General features: G+C 40.0%; 1 protein-coding gene across 8 annotated transcripts in view; it reads right to left on the minus strand.

The window, feature by feature from the left end:
- The window catches only part of RAPGEF5 (Rap guanine nucleotide exchange factor 5), a 229,774-nt gene that overhangs the window by 37,753 nt on the left and 173,303 nt on the right, over positions 1-18,718 (minus strand). For all 8 annotated transcript variants that reach the window (XR_005594557.1, XR_005594556.1, XR_005594555.1 and 5 more), the window contains 6 exons: positions 16,169-16,247; positions 12,043-12,187; positions 8,473-8,570; positions 6,485-6,515; positions 5,501-5,579; positions 1,506-1,655 (listed from right to left, as the gene is read on the minus strand). Coding sequence is in view for 3 of the 8 variants with exons in the window: in XM_039526096.1 (XP_039382030.1) it covers positions 1,506-1,655; positions 5,501-5,579; positions 6,485-6,515; positions 8,473-8,570; positions 12,043-12,187; positions 16,169-16,247 (582 nt within the window). In the remaining 5 variants the exon portion in view is untranslated. The remainder of the gene's footprint in view (positions 1-1,505; positions 1,656-5,500; positions 5,580-6,484; positions 6,516-8,472; positions 8,571-12,042; positions 12,188-16,168; positions 16,248-18,718) is intronic.

Genomic DNA, 18,718 nt, shown 5'->3' on the forward strand with positions numbered 1-18,718 from the left:
TAAATCACCATCTTTGTATTCACTAAGAGTAACAAAGGGATACTATAAGTAGGTCCCTATCAAATTCCCAGTGCATTTTGGTCAATTTCATGGTCATAGGATTTTAAAAATCAAAAATTTCATTATTTCAGATATTTAAATCTGAAATTTCAGTGTTGTAATTGTAATTGTAGGGGTCTTGACCCATAAAGGAGTTGGGGGGGAGGTGTTGTAAGGTTATTGTAGGTGAGGGGCTGCGGTACTTCTACCCTTACTTCTGCGCTGCTGATGGCAGCGGCGCTGCCTTCAGAGCTGGGCAGCTGGAGAGCAGTGGCTGATGGCCGGGAGCCCAGTTCTGAAGGCAGAGCCACTGTCAGCAGCAGTGCAAGAAGAAGGATGGCATGGTATGGTATTGCCACCCTTACTTCTGCGCTGCTGCCTGCAGAGCTGGGCTCTAGTCAGCAGCTGCCACTCTCTAGCCACCCAGTTCTGAAGGCAGCAGCACGGAAATAAGGGTGGTATGGTATTGCCACCCTTACTTCTGTGCAGCTGCTGGCAGGGCGCTGCCTTCAGAGTTGGGTGCCTGGCTAACAGCCACTGCTCTCCAAACACCCAGATCTGAAGGCAGTGCAGAAGTAAAGGTGGCAATACTGCAACACCCCTAAAATAACCTTGTGACCCCCTGCACCTCCCTTCTGGGTCAGGACCCCCAATTTGAGAACCACTGGTCTCCCCCGTGAAATCTATCTAGTATAGGGTAAAAGTACACACACACAAAAACAGATTTCATGGGGGGAGACCAGATTTCATGGTCCATGACGTATTTTTCATGGCCGTGATTTTGGTAGGGCCATAACTATAAGCAAAACAGCTTCCCAAAGATCTTAAGATTTGACAGACACCAAAGGAAATGATAGGGCCAGGCAGCTCAAATAGAACAATAGTGTCAGCCTGTAATTTGTGTGATCTCCCTTGAAAGAGATAATAAACCTTTCTTTGTAAGCAAGAAAGACTAAAATAATAAGGGGGGGGGGGAAAAGCTACAAACTAGGATAATCCCAACAGCCTTTAATCAGAGAAAATATTACTTGGGTTGCTTCGAATAGCTACATTTTACACATTTTCTACTCCTCCCCCATCCACCCATTACAGAAAATTCATAACTTATCCCACTAGCACACAATGCTACTCATCCTCATTTTAAGGCAAATCAGACCGTAGCACCTTCCCAAGTTCATTTAAATATGAAACTAGGAGACTTATCTGTGGAAAAACCTTATAACATATTTCTAATCACTTGAAAGTCCTTTGCAGTCCAATCCTGGTGAGGAAATGCAATAACCTACTGTACCCAAGAATTAGCTGTTGTCATGGAAACAACTCTCTGGTAGGCAGCTCCTTATTGTTACTATGGTCATCCAGCTGTGGACCCATACTGGAACAGTTACATCCTTGCACTTTAAAATGTCAGCTATCTTTTTATAGATGAGATACAGTAAAAGGTAGGATGAGTGAAAATTATTTACCCCCAGAGAATGTGACGGTAACCAGAGTCAGGTCCTCGTCTGCATGCTGGATTTTTTCTGCTACAATTTTCAGTATCTCCTGAGCTGAAGTGGATACTTTAGTTTTTACGCTGACATAGGAATGTTCTGTTATATACACACGGCAGAAAACTGCACAAAGGAAGAAAGAAATGTCCATAAATAGATGAGAACACATACTACTAGGAGGTGGAAGAATTTAAGAAACCAAACTGTGGCAATGCCTTGGCTGTTATTCTGTTTGACAGTAATCTTTGACAATTGCTGTACATTGACCTACAGCAGGGGTAGGCAACCTATGGCACATGTGCCGAAGGTGGCACAAGAGCTGATTTTCAGTGGCACTCACACTGCCTGGGTCCTGGCCACCGGTCCGGGGGACTCTGTATTTTAAGCATCAAACATTTAAAAAACCTTCCATACAACAATAGATTAGTTATATATTATAGACTTATAGAAAGAGACCTTCTAAAAATGTTCAAATGTATTATTGGCACGCAAAACCTTAAATTAGAGTGAATAAATGAAGACTTGGTGCACCACTTCTGAAAGGTTGCTGACCCCTGACCTACAGGCACAATAACCTCTTAAGACAAACATCATCATTTTTCCCTTCCTCCTCTCTCTGGAAAATCACAAGGACATAATAAACAACAGTATAGTGCTCCACCCACATACAGTTAGAATTCCTGTAGGTATTAACTGCAGAGCAGGTGTTCTCTAACACGTTTATTTTGGATACGTTGAAGACAAGTTTCCTCTTCTCTCTTTTCCCTTTTCAAGCTCAGCTGTTGATTTTTGCTCCCTTTCTTTTCATGTTCTCTGTATGTGTATATATATCTCCTTACTATATGTTCCATTCTATGCATCCAATGAAGTGGGCTGTAGCCCACAAAAGCTTATGCTCAAATAAATTTGTTAGTCTCTAAGGTGCCACAAGTACTCCTGTTCATAGTTCAAGTACAGCTCCTTTTGGAACATGTGCTTCACACCTGTAAGGGATTGATCTGGAAAAGTGCCCAAGTGCCTGTAACTTCCACTGAAGTTAAAGGGAGATTCAGGTACTCAATAACTCTCAGTAATAACCTTTCAGCTGGTCTAAGGAGAAAGAATTCAAAGGTCTATCTTGAAATGGGTTTATCTGGCATGACAGTAACCGCATCATCATATGATCAGCTCAGTTAGCACCTCTTTTGTTTCTGTTACAAAGGTTCAGGCATCCAGGTTTTGCAGAACTGAAATCTTAGTCAATCATGTGGATTGTGGTAGTAATATAAGAGAGGAGAAACATAGCAGCAGACATGCATAATCAGTATTTCAAAAACGACATCATCTGTCAATGAAGCTCACTACCAGAATGGTCTTTATTTTGTACTCACTTTGGTGCTTCATTAAACATTGGTTTTTTACCTATAATTTAGTCTTTTTTCCTACAGACAGACTGAGACAACAAAAGTATAGAGATGATCCTTTCTCTCCTCTACAGATAAGATTTCTTTTGTCTCTACTGACAGATGTATAAAACAATAACGCTGCCTCTGCTTCACAAACCTTTACAACTGCAAGGCATTTTCATTAACTTATGCTACACTAGAGGACATTGGTCAGCAACTTTACTCTAGTGAAAAAAACACAATTTTGTTGTTTTGAAGTAGAGGAGGAGAGAGAACCTCAAGTTTTAACCCTTACAAAAAATCTCAGTTGGTTGATTTAAGAATTTTTTGTTAGCCTGTCTCTGTTGGCAGGCAGTAAATCAAGTGTTCATCCTGTGACAGAATCTCTCTTTGGAATAGCTAAAAGTCATGAAAAGGTACACATTGGCTTTATGATACCAGCTGTAAAAAAAAAAAAAAAAAAAAAAAAAAAGGGGTGGGGGGGGGGGAGAGGAATTGACAGGATTATTTGACTTCCATATAGAAAGTGTTATCAGATCTGCCTACAATGGTTACCAGAAAAGCCAGTGATTTTCCTCCTGGCTGACATGTCTTCCCTTCCTCCAGGATTCTCTGCCATTGGGAGTGGGGGAGGGGCAGTGAGGGGGGACCAACAGCAAATACAATCTTTAATTTTAAATTGGGCCAATAACGTCTCCCTTACTTTAAATGGATCTGCACCACACTAGATGTGAGGTACTCACGAACTGTCATCTTTATGGCCTGCCCAAACTCTATTCCCCACTCGTATTTTAAATGTCAAATCTGTGGTTGCTATTGCTATGGAACCACTGAAAGTCTAGAGATGGCATGCTGCACTTCCTCTAAGAAGCGCAGAACCGAACTCATAGTCTAAGGGAAGTAAGGTGTGGACTAAGTTAGCTTTAAATCATCTTTATACTCTTCTGATCCTGGGCTGGTCCCCAGGCCAAAGCATAATTTAGACTGAGCTGGAGGTCTGTCTAAATGCCCTATGGACTGCAGCACTACCTGCAGCATCCACAGCCCTGACATGTCTCTCCTGCCCACAGCGCCACATTCTGGCACGCCAAGGGTGGAAGTCTTATGACTGTTTGCTTCAGTTCCTACTTCAAGGGAATCTTCCTCCATCTGCATATGGGGCTTTGAGGGCCCCTTTATACCACTCTGGCCCTGTTATATGTCATAAAGGAACCAGAGCAGGGGTGAAGATCTCACCGTGAAATTTTTAGAGGCTGTCTTGTGGGCCTGAAATCCCAACAAATCTGAATGTCAAGCCAAAAGTTAGGTAGTATAAGGTAACCCTAGAGAGCTATAAAGCAACCCTAGAGAGCACCACAGGGAAATACTTCTCTGAATATTTAAAGAGCACAGTTATGATAACCATAAATGGGCATTGATTATACTCTGATCTGAGTTGAACTTGTAGAGTTGTTGGGCCTTCAGTTATCATTGTGGACTAGAAAATGTTGCGGGAACTGACTTCATAAAGTGAGGGACTTCACTCTGGTGTTCTCTGCTTAAGCACGGGTCTAGTGTCTTTATACACACTAGTTTCAGCTCACACAACAATCTGGAGCCATGATATAATTGTCCTCTCTCCCTCACTCCCAAAAAGCTGTCAATGTGTAATGCTTCACTTTATTATTGCATTACCAACAATGAAGGCAAAGTGCATTTTGTAATGGATGCTATTAACATGAAGGGGCGTGTTGCATTCCACCTCCAACGAGTTTGGAGGGAGAAGATTATAACAATGGATACTGGAGCCAGGAGCCCTCAGGTGACAGGAATGTTAACCTTTTGCAATCTGGAGCCATATCAAAAGCCTAGAAATAAAGTCCAATCTCTTGCCTGCACTCCTGTGAGTCACATACCTTTATTACTAAGTATCAGAGGGGTAGCTGTGTTAGTCTGGATCTGTAAAAAGCTTCAAAGTGGGTATTCACCCACAAAAGCTTATGCTCCAATACGTCTGTTTAGGCTTGGCTACACTTACAAATTTGCAGCGCTGCAGCAGGGTGTGAAAACACACCCTCTGCAGCGCTGCAAATTGCGGCGCTACAAAGCGCCAGTGTAGTCAAAGCCCCAGCACTGGGAGCCGCGCTCCCAGCGCTGTCCGTTATTCCCCACAGGGAGGTGGAGTACGGACAGCGCTGGGAGAGTTTTCTCCCAGCGCTGGCGCTTTGACTACACTTAGCGCTTCAAAGCGCTGCCGCGGCAGCGCTTTGAAGTTTAAGTGTAGCCATAGCCTTAGTCTGTAAGGTGCCATAGGACTCTTTGTTGCTTTATTACTAAGATGTTGGGGTGGGGAGGGAAGAGAGGAAAAAAGGGGCCCCTGAGACATCATTTTACAGTTGAAGCCCTTCATAAGGCATCAGACAGAACTGTATTCTCACTGCATTAGATCTTTCTTCTTTTATAGCTCCAGGTTCTTATTCAGAAGTTGTAAGTTTGTAATTGAAAGTGTTCCTTAAGGGAAGCCTTTATGTAGAAATATTCTTGTACCAATATTTAGAGGTGTTGCACTGAGCTTTTCCTCTACTGCTTCTAAATCATACTTACTTTCCTCTGTTTCATTCATGGTTCCTTTGTGCTGGAGCCAGTTCTCTTTCAGACTGAATTGGTGGAAAAAGGCTTTATTCTAAGACGGGATAAATAAATAAAAAAAGAACAATGAATGTATGTGTTCCTGCCCTTTACAAAGCAATAACTGCATGTAGAATGCTGTAGAGAAGTCTAGGAAATCCACCCATCCATTCTTGGACAAATAAAGTGGGAGTTGCCTTATTTAACAACAGTAGAGGTGGGGAATTCTGAGGAAATTAGACATGTCTAGGCTAAGCAGTGCAAACATTGCAAGGGACTCTAATCACATTCACAGTTCATTTCTTACACACTGTCCTAAATAGCAACTGTCAGTTGGCCTGGTCAGCAATTTCTCTACAATCTCATTTTCTGCTTTCCACATTTCCAGAATAACATTTTAAAGCTTATTACACACTTCAACTTCAGTCCAGTGAATTTCATGAGCACAGCAATTCACTGCCATGTAGCTCTTATGTTGACATCCTCCTTTTGCATCCTTTCCTTCTAGTTAAATAGGCACAAATTCATGTTTCTCTCTCCGTGTATGTATGTGTCCCTGTCACAGCACAACTCCCTTTACTCTGACTGACTATCTGACATTTGTAGTCATTGTCTTTGCTAGATTTGTTTGTGTCTGTCTTCCTGAATTCAAACCTGTATCTATCCAGCCAGGAAGCAGTATGCTGTTAGGCTCCTATTGAATTCTGACATCTCAAAACATGTTGTTAAAATGCTAATAATGTCACAGCCACTTTAGGTCAGCACACACAGCTGAAACCAAAGCTGCGCTGGCAGGGGAAAAAAAGTTTTTAGCAACATTGCAGGCCTAGACTCTCCAATGTGTCTTGTCATGTTTTTGGCCAGTAGTCATTTTTAATTAAGAGGAGAAGCCAAGAGAGGGGAGGGGAAGCTATGAGCAAGCAATCAATGTAAAAGTCAAATATATGTACTCTGTATTACCTTTCTGTGAGGTGAATATTCATCTACAGTGCTGAAACAAAAGGGATAATTTGAGTTATTCATTCTATCCAAAGATTAGAAAAGGAATTTGCAGCCAGCCAAAAAGTTTATAACATAATATAGTCACTATATATTAAGTGCAGAGTTCCTCCAGTGCAAGCTGAGGGCACCCAGCTGCACCCAGGAAGAAGTTAGATGGTCATAGGATCAAGCCGTAGCACACTACACTAAAAACCTTAGGGCCAATTCCTTAGCCTATGTAAAGCGAAACTATGCTGATTTACATCAGCTGAGGTGTACATTTACAAAAGGTGTATCCTGTCAATATCCTTTAACATATTTCAGTGCGCACAGTATACTTGGCAAATTGATTCACCATGAACATTCACATTTTTATATGCCAGTACAAGATAGAGCATGGACTAGTGGTCAGATCAGGGACTTGAGTCAGGAGTTCTGGGACCATTTCTGTTTCTGACACTGAGGGCCAAATTCAAAGATTATATGTAAAATTAAAATTCCTTTAAACTCAGGGCTTGTCTACATATGCAGCTATTCAGTAACAACTATGCCTGAATAACTCCATGTGTAGACACACTTATTCTAGAACAGTTAAACTAAATAAGAGCAAAGCATTCTTGTTTTAGAATATGAGAGTCCACAACATGAAGTTATTCAGTAATAGCTGTTCCCAACTAATTCCACATGTAGACAAGTGCTCAGGCTACCTCTGACCTAGTGACCCCCTTAGCAAGCTTACCCAATCACAGAAACATAGCAAACCCTGGGAAGAATGAAACAGTCCACATAAACACTGATTTCACAGATTTGAATGTAAAATCTCTAAATATCTAATTACACCAAACTGTGAAAGTTGCATGGTATGAGCAATTGCAAAACAGACTTTTGAGGCTATAAGAGTAACAATTGCTGGATAACTACTTGCTTTTAATAGATTGAAACCATTTGTTTAATTATATAATCTGGGATAACATAAGTGCTTCAAACTTGTTTGATATTACAGAAAACAAATAAGAGATTCATCCCTAGAGATAAGAACTGGTCACAGTCAATGTCAAAGCTCTCTTTGATCTCAAGATGATCAAACAACAAAAAAAAATTCTACTTACTTGAAACATATGCATTAAAATGTCTTTAAAAACATAATTAGTATTAAAGAACAAACTTGCTATATTAGTTGCAAAAGAGGGTTGAGTAAATGTTTCATGGAAAAAGAAGTCCTGCCCACTCACAAACAATACAGTATATTGTATCAGTTATTTTAAATAATTCATTGCTAATTACTGGTAAAGCTAAGATTTTGTCACGGAGATCACAGAGACCTCAGTGACATTTTCCACTTCAGCCCCAGGGCAGCCAGGCTGGAGTGGTCAGCTGGCAGGGGCCCCAGAGCTCCAAGTCACTGCAGGGTGGAGGAGGGTGGGAGAGGGCACCCCGGAGCTCCGAGCTGCTGTGGGTGGCAAGGGCACCCCGGTGCTCTCCACCACTGTGGGCAGTGGGGGGATCCCAGAGCTCCAGCAGCGGTGGGTGTTGAACCCTCCTGCCTCCCCATTTTGTCAGTTATTTTTAGTAAAAGTCAGGGACAGCTCACAGGCTTCCATGAATTTCTGTTTATTGTGCGTGACCTGTCCGTGACTTTTACTAAAAATAACCATGACAAATGAGTCATATTTTGCCACACTTACTCACACTGAGTAGTACTCTACTTCACAAGTAGTCTCACCAAAATTAATGGGAGCAATTGCATAGTACCTTACTCTACAACATGAGAAAAATTGGAATAATCTGGCTTTAGGTAAAAAGAAAGGTTATTTGTAAGGTTATGTGTAAAAAGAAAGGTTGTTTCCCTTGTATTGTAGTTATATTACTTATCATTTTGTCTTTCTCTGTGCTAAAGAAAAATGTTTAAAAAAAAAAGGAAATTATACCCCAAAAAATGAGAGTTGACGAAAATAATCAATACTTACTGACGACGATGCATTCCAAGTATCTTTTGAAATTCTTTCAATTCCTTCTCGAGTATGGGATATTCATATACATCATCTAATACATTTCTGTATATTGTCTGAAAAATAAAAATGGGTATCTGCACATATCTGATGACTGGAAGAAATATTATACATCATATCAGCAGCTTCCCTCAAATGAAGCATTATCATACTAAAATAAATTCCAGGAATGTTTTAAAATAAGTCCTGTAATCCAGACAGTTCATCTTTAAATAACTAAACCAGTCAGTGTCTGGCTGCTGTACAGAGAAGTGTTCTTTGTACCATCACAAAAGAATAGCACTAAGGTGTCAGCACTCATCAGTCTGTGGAAAGATTTAAAATGGCACTTGTGTTTGTTCCTTCAAACCTGGTTTAGCTCAGAACAATCTACTGTTAAGCATGAAAGCAGATCACACCATTATCACTCAATCAAAACATTGACAGTAATAATAATTAATCAATTGATCTGACTACTAAAGTTAGGAGTATTTTCATTTATTTTTTGCATTTACATCCAAAAATGTTCTATCCCAGAATCTCTCACACGGAAATGACAAGATTCTCCTAGATTCAAATTAATGAATAAATAAATCTTATGTTCTTGATTTTTTGCATTTCCTGAATGTCATTATTCAAACCCTTCTGAGAGCCTCAACTAATTATGGAAGACAATTGACCTTAGATATAAAGGTAAACAAATTATACTGACTTTGATGCTTGAAGTCATTATGGAGGTGAACATTTTCTCTTTGATCTTCTATACCCATCCAGAGGTTTAGACAGTGTTTTTCCTGGCTAACCAATGAGGATCATATACTGAAGGCCAAATTATGAGCCCAACTTTATAAACTGTGGGCATAAATAATTTTAGACTGCAATTTCATATGCAATTTTTTCAGGTGCAATTTAGACCAACTGAACATTAGTAGCAGTAGTACAGGTACTGTGGTGGTGCCTCAAGCCACAGTCAGGGATGGGGGCCCAAAGTGCTTGGCTCTGTACATAAACGCAGAACCAAGAGACAGCCTCTGCCCCCACAGGCTTACAATATAAACCAACATTTAATAAAATGTAAATCCCCCATTGTTGACACAGTTGGTGCCCAACTCCTAGCACTGTTTTACACATGGAATGCCCCTAGAGCAGAAGCCCTGGGGCCCACACACCTATGTGCTCTGCATCAGTCACAAGGAACTCAAATATCAAAGAAGCCCAAAACTTTCTCCAAGATTAGTTTAGCACTGCAGGGTTCTTAAGTTTACCATGAGTGAATCCATAACAGACAGTGCCCCCAACCAGGTCCCTAAATGAAGGTAAAGTTTGCCCATCCCTTAAACAGACAGATCTAGGCCCAACATAGCATTACTGTTTTAATGACAATCAAGTTACAGTTGCATTTAGAAATCACTGAAACAGGATAGTAAGGGCTTGTCTACACAGTGAGTTAAGCCCACATCAGAGGGGCGTAAATTCTAGTGTGCAAAACTGTATCATGCACTAGCTAGCCCATGTGAACTCTGCTGGTCCCTGATATATGTTAATATAGCTCCATTTCAAACAGCAATTACATTAGCATGCTAGTGAATTTTTAGTGCACACCAGGAGGGTCCACATAGGCTACTTAATGTGTGACACACTAGTATGCACTAGAAGTTACACCCTGCTGGTGCAGATGAATGCATCACACAGACAAACCAAACACTCCTTGCTCATAAGTAAGGCAACAATTTAGGGCATGTCTACACAAGCACTTACTGCACACCAAGCTGGAATGTAAATCTACACTACTCCAGCATGCTGCCCACTAACTATCCATGTGGGCCCTGCTGATCTGCACTAAAAGTTCCTAGTGTACGCTGACAGTAAGTGCTTGTGCATAAAGGAACTACCAGGGTATCTACTAGCACCTGTCAAACAGTACAGAATAGATGCTCAGTGTTTGCTGAAAGGGGCATAAAATTCTGTTCCAGTCTATGTTATTTGGAACACTGATTTGGGAAGTTCTAGACTGGTAAAGAACACAAGTACATCTGTGGATATTTCCTTTACCTATTAATTTTTTTCCTTCAAACTATTAGTCTAGAGCTCCTCCCTTTAAAGATTACCCACTCTTTGTACAAAGTTTCATATCATATCAGAACTCAGTGTTTATTTCCAGTGTCTCACATAACAGATATTCAGCTGAAACTTAAAAATCAATGAGGCATTAAGCCTCTTACATAAGAACATAAGAACATAAGAAAGCCACCATTAATTCCACTTTAACATCACTCATGATTTTATATACCTTTATCATAATCTTTCCTCATATGGGACCCTCTAAACCCCTAATCATTTTAGTTGCTCTTTTCTGAACCTTTTCTAGTGCTAGAATATCTTTTTGCATTTATTTTTTTTTTATCCACATTAAATTTCATTTGCCATTTTGTTGCCCAATCACTTAGTTTTGTGTCTTAACTATCTTGAGTAGTTTAGTGTCATCTGCAAACTTTTTCTCCAGATCATTTATGAATAAATTGAATAGGATTGGTCCTAGAACTCCATCTGAGAATTTACCATTTAATTCTACCCTTTGTTCCCTGTCCTTTAACCAGTTCTCAATCCATGAAAGGATTGTCCACATGTTTGTTGACCTCTTCAAAGAACTCTAATAGATTTTACAGAAACCATTGACTATATTGCTCAGTTTTTTTTTTTCTATGTGTCTGACAACTTTATTCTTTACTATTGTTTCAACTAATTTCTTTCAGAACTCTGGGTGAATGCCCATCTGGTCTCCTGACTTGTTTGTGTTGTGAGTTATCAATTAATCCAAAAACTCCTCTCTACTGATACTCAATCTGTGACAGTTCCTCAGATTGTCACACAAAAAAGCCCAGCTCAGTTTGGGAATCACCCTAACATCATCGCTCCTTTTTTTTTTTTTTTTTTTTTTCAAGGGGCCCCACTGGTTTGTGTTTAGCTGGCTTCTTTGCTGACTTAAAAAAAAATTTTTTGTTTTTTTGGAGTTTTTTTTTGGCCGTTCTTCAAACTCCTCTTTGGCTTTTCTTATTACACTCTGCACTTAAGTTGGCAGTGTTTGTGCTCCTTTCTATTTGCCTCACTGGGATTTGACTTAGTTCTTTTTTTTTTCTTAATTTGGGGTTACATTTTTGGGGGTATATTATGTGGTGTTAAAAAAGGCCCCATGCAACTTGCAGGATTTCACTTTAGTCACTGTGAAAAAAAGGCACAGTGTGTTGCAGTTGAGATGTTTTTCCCCACCACAGGATGTTGAATGCTATTGTATTATGGTCACTATTTCCAAGCGTCTGCATTTCGTCCTGAAGTGAAATGTTCCCAGTCAACATGTAGAAGGTTGCTTAATCATACTGTTTCCATCTATTGGCAGAGAGGACTTATGTCCTAATCACTGACCTAGTATAAAAGAGCTCAAAAGGTAAGAAAAATTATGCCCAATATTTTTCTCATTTGGGATTTTCAACACATATTCCTGATAATCTATATTTATAGAGTATTAAAGTGCATTAGTGAGTATTACAGTACCTTTAAAAATTGCTTTAAATGCTCATCTTCATGTGACCAGTCTTTGTAGAGAGAAGTCCACTGAGACACCAAATGCAAGACTTTTCGTTTTCTATAGGGAATATCTGCATTTTCTTCCTTGCCTTGATCATTCTTAGCACAATAGGTACAATAGGTTAAGGAACAAAAGCCTAGGGTATCATTAAAATTTAGAAATTAAAGGGGGAAAAAGAATGGTTAGGTCATGTAACCCATCCCCCCAGCAGTGCCAAATTTTTCACTATACTATATGGTCTTAAGTACTTTATCCTGTGCAGTTTAGGAAATTGAGAAGGGTTATCAACTTTTAGGAATGAAATACACAGTTACAGAAATGTCAGCTGAACCTCATTGCTACCTGATTATATTTCTCCTTTATAAACTGGGGACACAATTTTATAAAAGGAAAAGCAATTTAAAAGGAATTGCACAATGTGAGTCATATTTTTTCTGTGCAGCTGATATAGATTCGAACATGATTTACTGTCGGAAGCAGGACAATGAATCATTAAATACAAACATTATATTTTGGAGCATAGGAATTATTTTTGTTCACCAATATGTAATTATGCATCAGCGGAAATAACACATTATTTTTAAAAAAGTAAAAAAGAGATCAATTTTGACCATTTTTCCCCAGTCACAATGCAAGTAAAAGCAACAGGAGAAAACTGCCACATCACACAATCTACTTATTTCTGCTTCTTATAAATTTTCTCTTTCTTCAAGTATAGAGAATCATTTGTTTGCACACTTTTGCGCATCATGTTATAAAAACTGAAACTTGACAAATCTGTTCATTTTACAGCAACAAGCTAATTAAAACAAACAGTCCACATCATATGGAGGTAAGTGGAACATTTTCCTGAAAAACATGTTTTCCATCTTTAAAGTGGGATACAGAATATACTGTACCATATCACTAAAAGGTTGGTCATTGTAGAATATACACCACTTATTTTCCCCTTACCACACATTAAAATTAGTAAATTATATAGATATGAGTATTTTTGGGAACTGTCTATATCAGAGGAAGCACAGTCTGGGTAAGTTTAAATCTAATTTTGTAATGGTATTTTGTAAATGTCAGTATAAACCAACATATAAAACTTTTTTTTTTTTAAAAAAAGACTGGGTTGAACTGTCCCCATGGCTGCTGGGGGGGGGGGGGGGGGGGGGGGGGGGGGGGGAAGGGGTAGGTAACTTTGGTTTCATTCCTATTTCAAACATTATATTTTAAATTAATAAGTGATTTTTTGTAGATATAGGAACATTAACGACCCTTTTAATTTAACTCCTCTGGATTTTCACTATTGTTGTCATGTATACACGATGTATAGCTATTTGCAGATGGAAGAAAGGAGGATTTAATGAATTAATAATTAAGTATACTCTCTATAAAAACTATTAATTCTATTGTTTAATTCAAATCAGGAACATGAGAAGATGAGGAAGCTAAACTAATGTGCCTGTATAAATATACACAGGTACATTATATACATGCATGTGTGTGTTTACATGAGACAAGAAAAACTATATTAATTTGATGATTGTACACAGATAAGCAATAAAAAGAATAAGGAAATGAACATGTTGAGGTTGAACTCAATCTTACCTCTTTCATAATAAACTTTTGCATTACAATACAATCTTTGGTTATGTAGTCACATACTACAATGGAATATGTTATGTTTTGCAGTTCTGAATACAAGTTATTTCTGAGGGCATTCTGCACCAAAAGTTAAAAATTCTGCACACAATATTTTAAAATTCTGCAAGTTTTATTTGTCAATAAATAAATGCAGAGGCTCCAGCATGGCAGTGGGAAGCACAGGCCACTGGCTGCACAAAGGTGGCAGATCACCCTGCAGCCTCTCCACCCCCGACTCCCAGGACACTGACTCAGCGGTGAGGCTGCACCCGACCCTGACACAGCACAAAGCCTGGGCCTGCCCCAGAAACACCGTGGGGCCCTGCCCCTCTGCACCAGGCACACCAGGTGTGGGGCAGGCTCAATCAGGCAGGATCCAAGTGTGGAGGGGCTCAGGGTGGGGGAGTGGGGCTTGGTGATGTGAGGGTCTGGGAGAAGCTAGTTGGGGGGCAGTACTATGGTCTGGGCACAGGGGTGGGGGTCTGAAGGCAGAGGTCTGGGTGCAGGGGGCTCCAGATATAGGGGTAGAGGTTCAGTGGGGTGGGGTTCGGGTATGGAGGACTAGGGGTGTTCTGGATGTATCCGGTGAGGCTTGGCAGGGGTGTCTGGATATGGGAGGTCCGGATGCATGGAGGTTGGGTGGATGGGGGAGCAGCTATCCCTCCCCCTCCCCCCCACAGCTGAGGAGTGATGGGGGCAGGAAGCAGGAGAGGATGCTAAGCTTCCTGCAGCTGGGGGAAGCTTCTGGGGGTGGGTCTGACACAGCCCCAGACACTCCTTGCAGAGGAAGAGGAAGTCCTGTCCTCTCCTGCCTCTAGCCCAGCCGTGACTAACAGCTGATCCTGGCTCAGGGTAGGAGCCACTGGCTGGGGTGTCCCCAGTCCCGCAGTGATTTACCTCTCCGCTGGCTGCTCCAGGTGCCTGAAACGATGTACCTGCTCTGCTAGGGAGTGGTGCACAACTGCTCTTGCAGCTTTCCTTTGCTTCCCTGTCAGAAAGTCATATTTTTGTGGAAAATCAAAGAAATCCGTGGGGGACATGAATTCTGTGCACACGCAGTGGCGCAAAATTCCCCCAGAAGTAACAAGTGTGTGTATGTGATCACATAATTAAAGACTGTATCATGGTACATGGGACAGAAATAATATTGCACGTTCAACCGTAGTACTGGAATTTCTGATTTTTGGGTGCTTAGCCATGCAACTATAATGGGGTGTGTGTGTGTGATTATGAAACAAAGCACCTGGTCTGAAACGTCTTGAATTTTGGGGAAGTTCAAATCCAAATCTGGATTTGAAATTTCTAGTTTAAGTTTCTCTTTCTGGATAATGAACAGAATGCCAATCTAAACATACCTGAACTTTGGGAGATTTCAGTTTTGTATCCAAATCCCAATATAAACTCCACAGCTCAGGCCTCTCTTTGTGTGTCTCAGTATTATATATTAGGCAGTAGTCCACTTTTTCCAGCATTCTTATGTGCAACCCCTATACATGCATACATTCTGTATAGTTTATAATTTAACGTGTGTGTTTGAAAAGCATAATTTATCCTCCCAAACATCCAGATGGCTATTCTTAATAAGATAAAACTTTAAAAAATGGTATCCTCTTGTGGCACATTTCATTATGAGATATAATGGGAAATATGAAATGTCATTTATTGCATCATTTCCTCAGTTCCAAGAAAATGATAGTCAATGAACTATTAAGATCCATCACATGCAGATATTCCCAAGGAGTTCTGGAGATAACACTGTGTTTTAGAACTTTGTCTAAGCTTTCTTTGTGTTTGATTATATGGCTTAGTTACAGTATTTAATTTTTCATCCCATCTAACTGGCTGAGACATACTTTTTTTTAAGGTGGGGTTTCCTTCCTTCTGTTCTTAGTGGTGGCTTGCTACTCATTTTTAGGGAAGAAAATGAAATGTGGTCACTACTTGTGGATCAATAAAAACTAAATATATTATCTACTAAGCAACTCTTTAAATTTATAGCATATTCCACAACCACAACTTAAAAAGTCCCTATCCCAGTTTCATTTTTAACCTCTTGTATATGGATTAATATTGAGGCAAAGCTACTTAACACAATATTGTATAGCAAATTAGGACCAGATTGACACTTGCCCTTGAGCAAATACACATCAGGAGTGAGGGCATAGTGATGGGTAAAAGGAGCTTCCTCCACGTGGGCTAGGTTTCTTTTATATAGTCATACCAACGGGTGTATAAATCTTCCAGATGAAGATAGGTAGGAGACGAGGCTCAGCGCTCTCTCCTGGCAAATCAATCAGTGGAGCTGTGCATGAAGGGGAGCAGGATGCCATGTTCCCTTGGCATGGTATACAAATATACCCACATTGCACTCTCTGGAGCCCTGGGAGGGGTTGTGACTCCTGTAGGAAAGATGAGGAGGACTACAAATATATAACTCTTTCAGTTAATGAAGGATATTGCCTCAGCAATGCCTGGCATAAGTCATCGGTTGTCATGAAGACCGTGTACGTGAGAAGGAAGTCATCAAGGAGGGTCTCTGCAGAGAAAAAACAAAAGAATCCCAAAGTACAGTAAGTTACAAAGGTGAGGAGGCAGCCAACTAGTGCTGCCAGTCTGCATGTCAGGAATATGGCTTGTTAAAATATTCTGAGGATTCAAGTCCAATAAATTTATTATTTATTTCTTGTAAATTTGAAACAGTTCACAATATGCTGTCTCTGAGAACATGAGATCTTTTTGTCACAGTGGCACCCTAAATGTTTACATTACTTTCAAATCAGAAAAGACTTAATCAGGCCCTTTGAATAATGCTATACATTATGATTTTTATTTAAAAACCTACAACGCTTCCTTTATGCATCTTTTCTCACATTGTGAGCTTTAAAATGGCATTTCATCAATTTAGTAAGTCAGGTCATTTCCAAAAGAGTTTAGTAAAGTTTATGGCAAGAAGATGGACAGACAGAGGCTACAAAAGCCCATTAAAAATCTTTCCTTTTCTAGACGGCTGGTACTGTAGGAATATAGTGAATGACTCATCCTTCTAAAGCAGGAGCATATGTGAAATAACTAGCTAGCCTCTATCCCATAGTTAGTAAACAGGTGTTTACATCACACAAAAAAGTAACCATCCCAATTGGCACCCTTGTAGGTAGTCTCAGCAAAGCAACCTTACCACAGGCTTGACTAAACGTTTTCGGGAATTTGAAAAAAAAAAAAGAGTAGAAGAGGTGAATTTGTATATACATTGACTGGGATCCGAAAAGCAACTGGTAGCACATCAGTTCCGAGTGCCATTTTAAGCTTCTGTTCGCAGTCTTAACCTTTTGGAATTTTTTTTAAAAACAATGTAACCAAAGCTTTCTCTGTCTCTTATATTCCTCCTTTTGGCTTTGGTGGCATTTTAACAAACGAAGCTAAGTCATTGTTTTGCATCAAGTCTTTGGGTAGTAAACTGTACTAGTTCACAACTCAGTACAACAACATGAAATTCTGTTCCTCCTCCCTTCCCCTCACTTATCATATGAGCCTCAGGATTTTTCTAAAACTAGTTCATCTCCTCTTCCCGCAAGTTATCCAAAAATGTAATACACCCTATAGGAACATATTTGCTGTACAAACTAATAAAGCAATTGTTACTTGTCTAAAAATGGACAAGAGGGCCTATTGCCCTTCACAGCTTAATGTGAAAATGAATGTCTTTCTTTTATAAGATTTTAGATATTAAGAATTTCCAAAGTTTTAGCAAATGTAATGCATCACTTCTAAAAATAAATCAGTCGAGCATCAATTATTTTACCACATGAGGATATGAAAGTGGATACAAGCTGAATAGATCATATGTACAGCATGCAGTATTTTGGCAACTCCTTCATGAATCTTGACTTAAATGGGAGATTTCCTGATACCAGGACTGAAGGCCAAATCATCTCTACACAGAAAAAAAGACAAGGCAGAGCCAAGAAACTCCCTGGGCCTGATTCTCCCATCACTTGTGCATGGCCAGTTCCCACAGAAATCAATGTGCATGCGTGCAACTGACAGGATATTTGGGTCTCATGGGTTTTTAAACTCAGTTTCTGAATCATTATCCCAACTAGTAGGATACCTTCTTGGAGTGATGTGCCCTCAGAAGGAGGGCAGAATGCTCCTAAGCGTTCTGAGGCATGTCCACACAGCTGCCAGGATATAAGGTGGAGGAGAGTAAATAAGAAGGACTACCCTCCTGAGACATGCTGTCATAGGGAATCAAGTATGTCTATTCACTTACACCACATTCAAAACCAAACATCATGAAGAGAATTTCCATGTAAGATAATGATGAGAGAATCAACATTATCTTATACAGCTATTTCCCTATTCTTTCAAGGTGGGATTAGACCAAGCAGAATGGCTATTCTCCAGTCATGCCTTAGGAAAACTCCTAAGCCTGAGGGCGATACTCCAGACGTAAGCTTTTGAGTGGCTGGGGTGCAGTGGAAATGACGCCCACTTATGCTTAATGTATCAGTAATTCCACTATTTCCAAGTCCTTCGTGATTTTTTTCTTTGAGTACATAGAATCAGAATCGTAGGACTGGAAGGGGCCTCTAGTCCAGTCCCCTGCACTCATGGCAGGATTAAGAATTATCTAGACCATCCTTGACAGGTGTTTGTTTAACCTGCTCTTAATCTCCAATGATGGAGATTCCACAACCTCCCTAGGCAATTTATTCCAGTGTTTAATCACCCTGACAGTTACACACTGTACGTGCATCTGACGAAGTGGGTATTCACCCACGAAAGCTTATGCTCCAATACATCTGTTAGTCTATAAGGTGCCACAGGACTCTGTCGCTCCTGACAGTTAGGAAGTTTTTCCTAATGTCCAACCTAAATCTCCCCTGGTGCAATTTAAGCCAATTGTTTCTTGTCCTATCCTAAGAGGTTAAAAAGGACAATTTTTCTCCCTCCTCCTTGTAACAATCTTTTATATATTTGAAAACGGTTATCACGTCTCCTCTCAGT

This window comes from Mauremys reevesii, linkage group 2 (assembly GCF_016161935.1).
Source record: "Mauremys reevesii isolate NIE-2019 linkage group 2, ASM1616193v1, whole genome shotgun sequence".
Lineage (NCBI taxonomy): Eukaryota > Metazoa > Chordata > Testudines > Geoemydidae > Mauremys > Mauremys reevesii.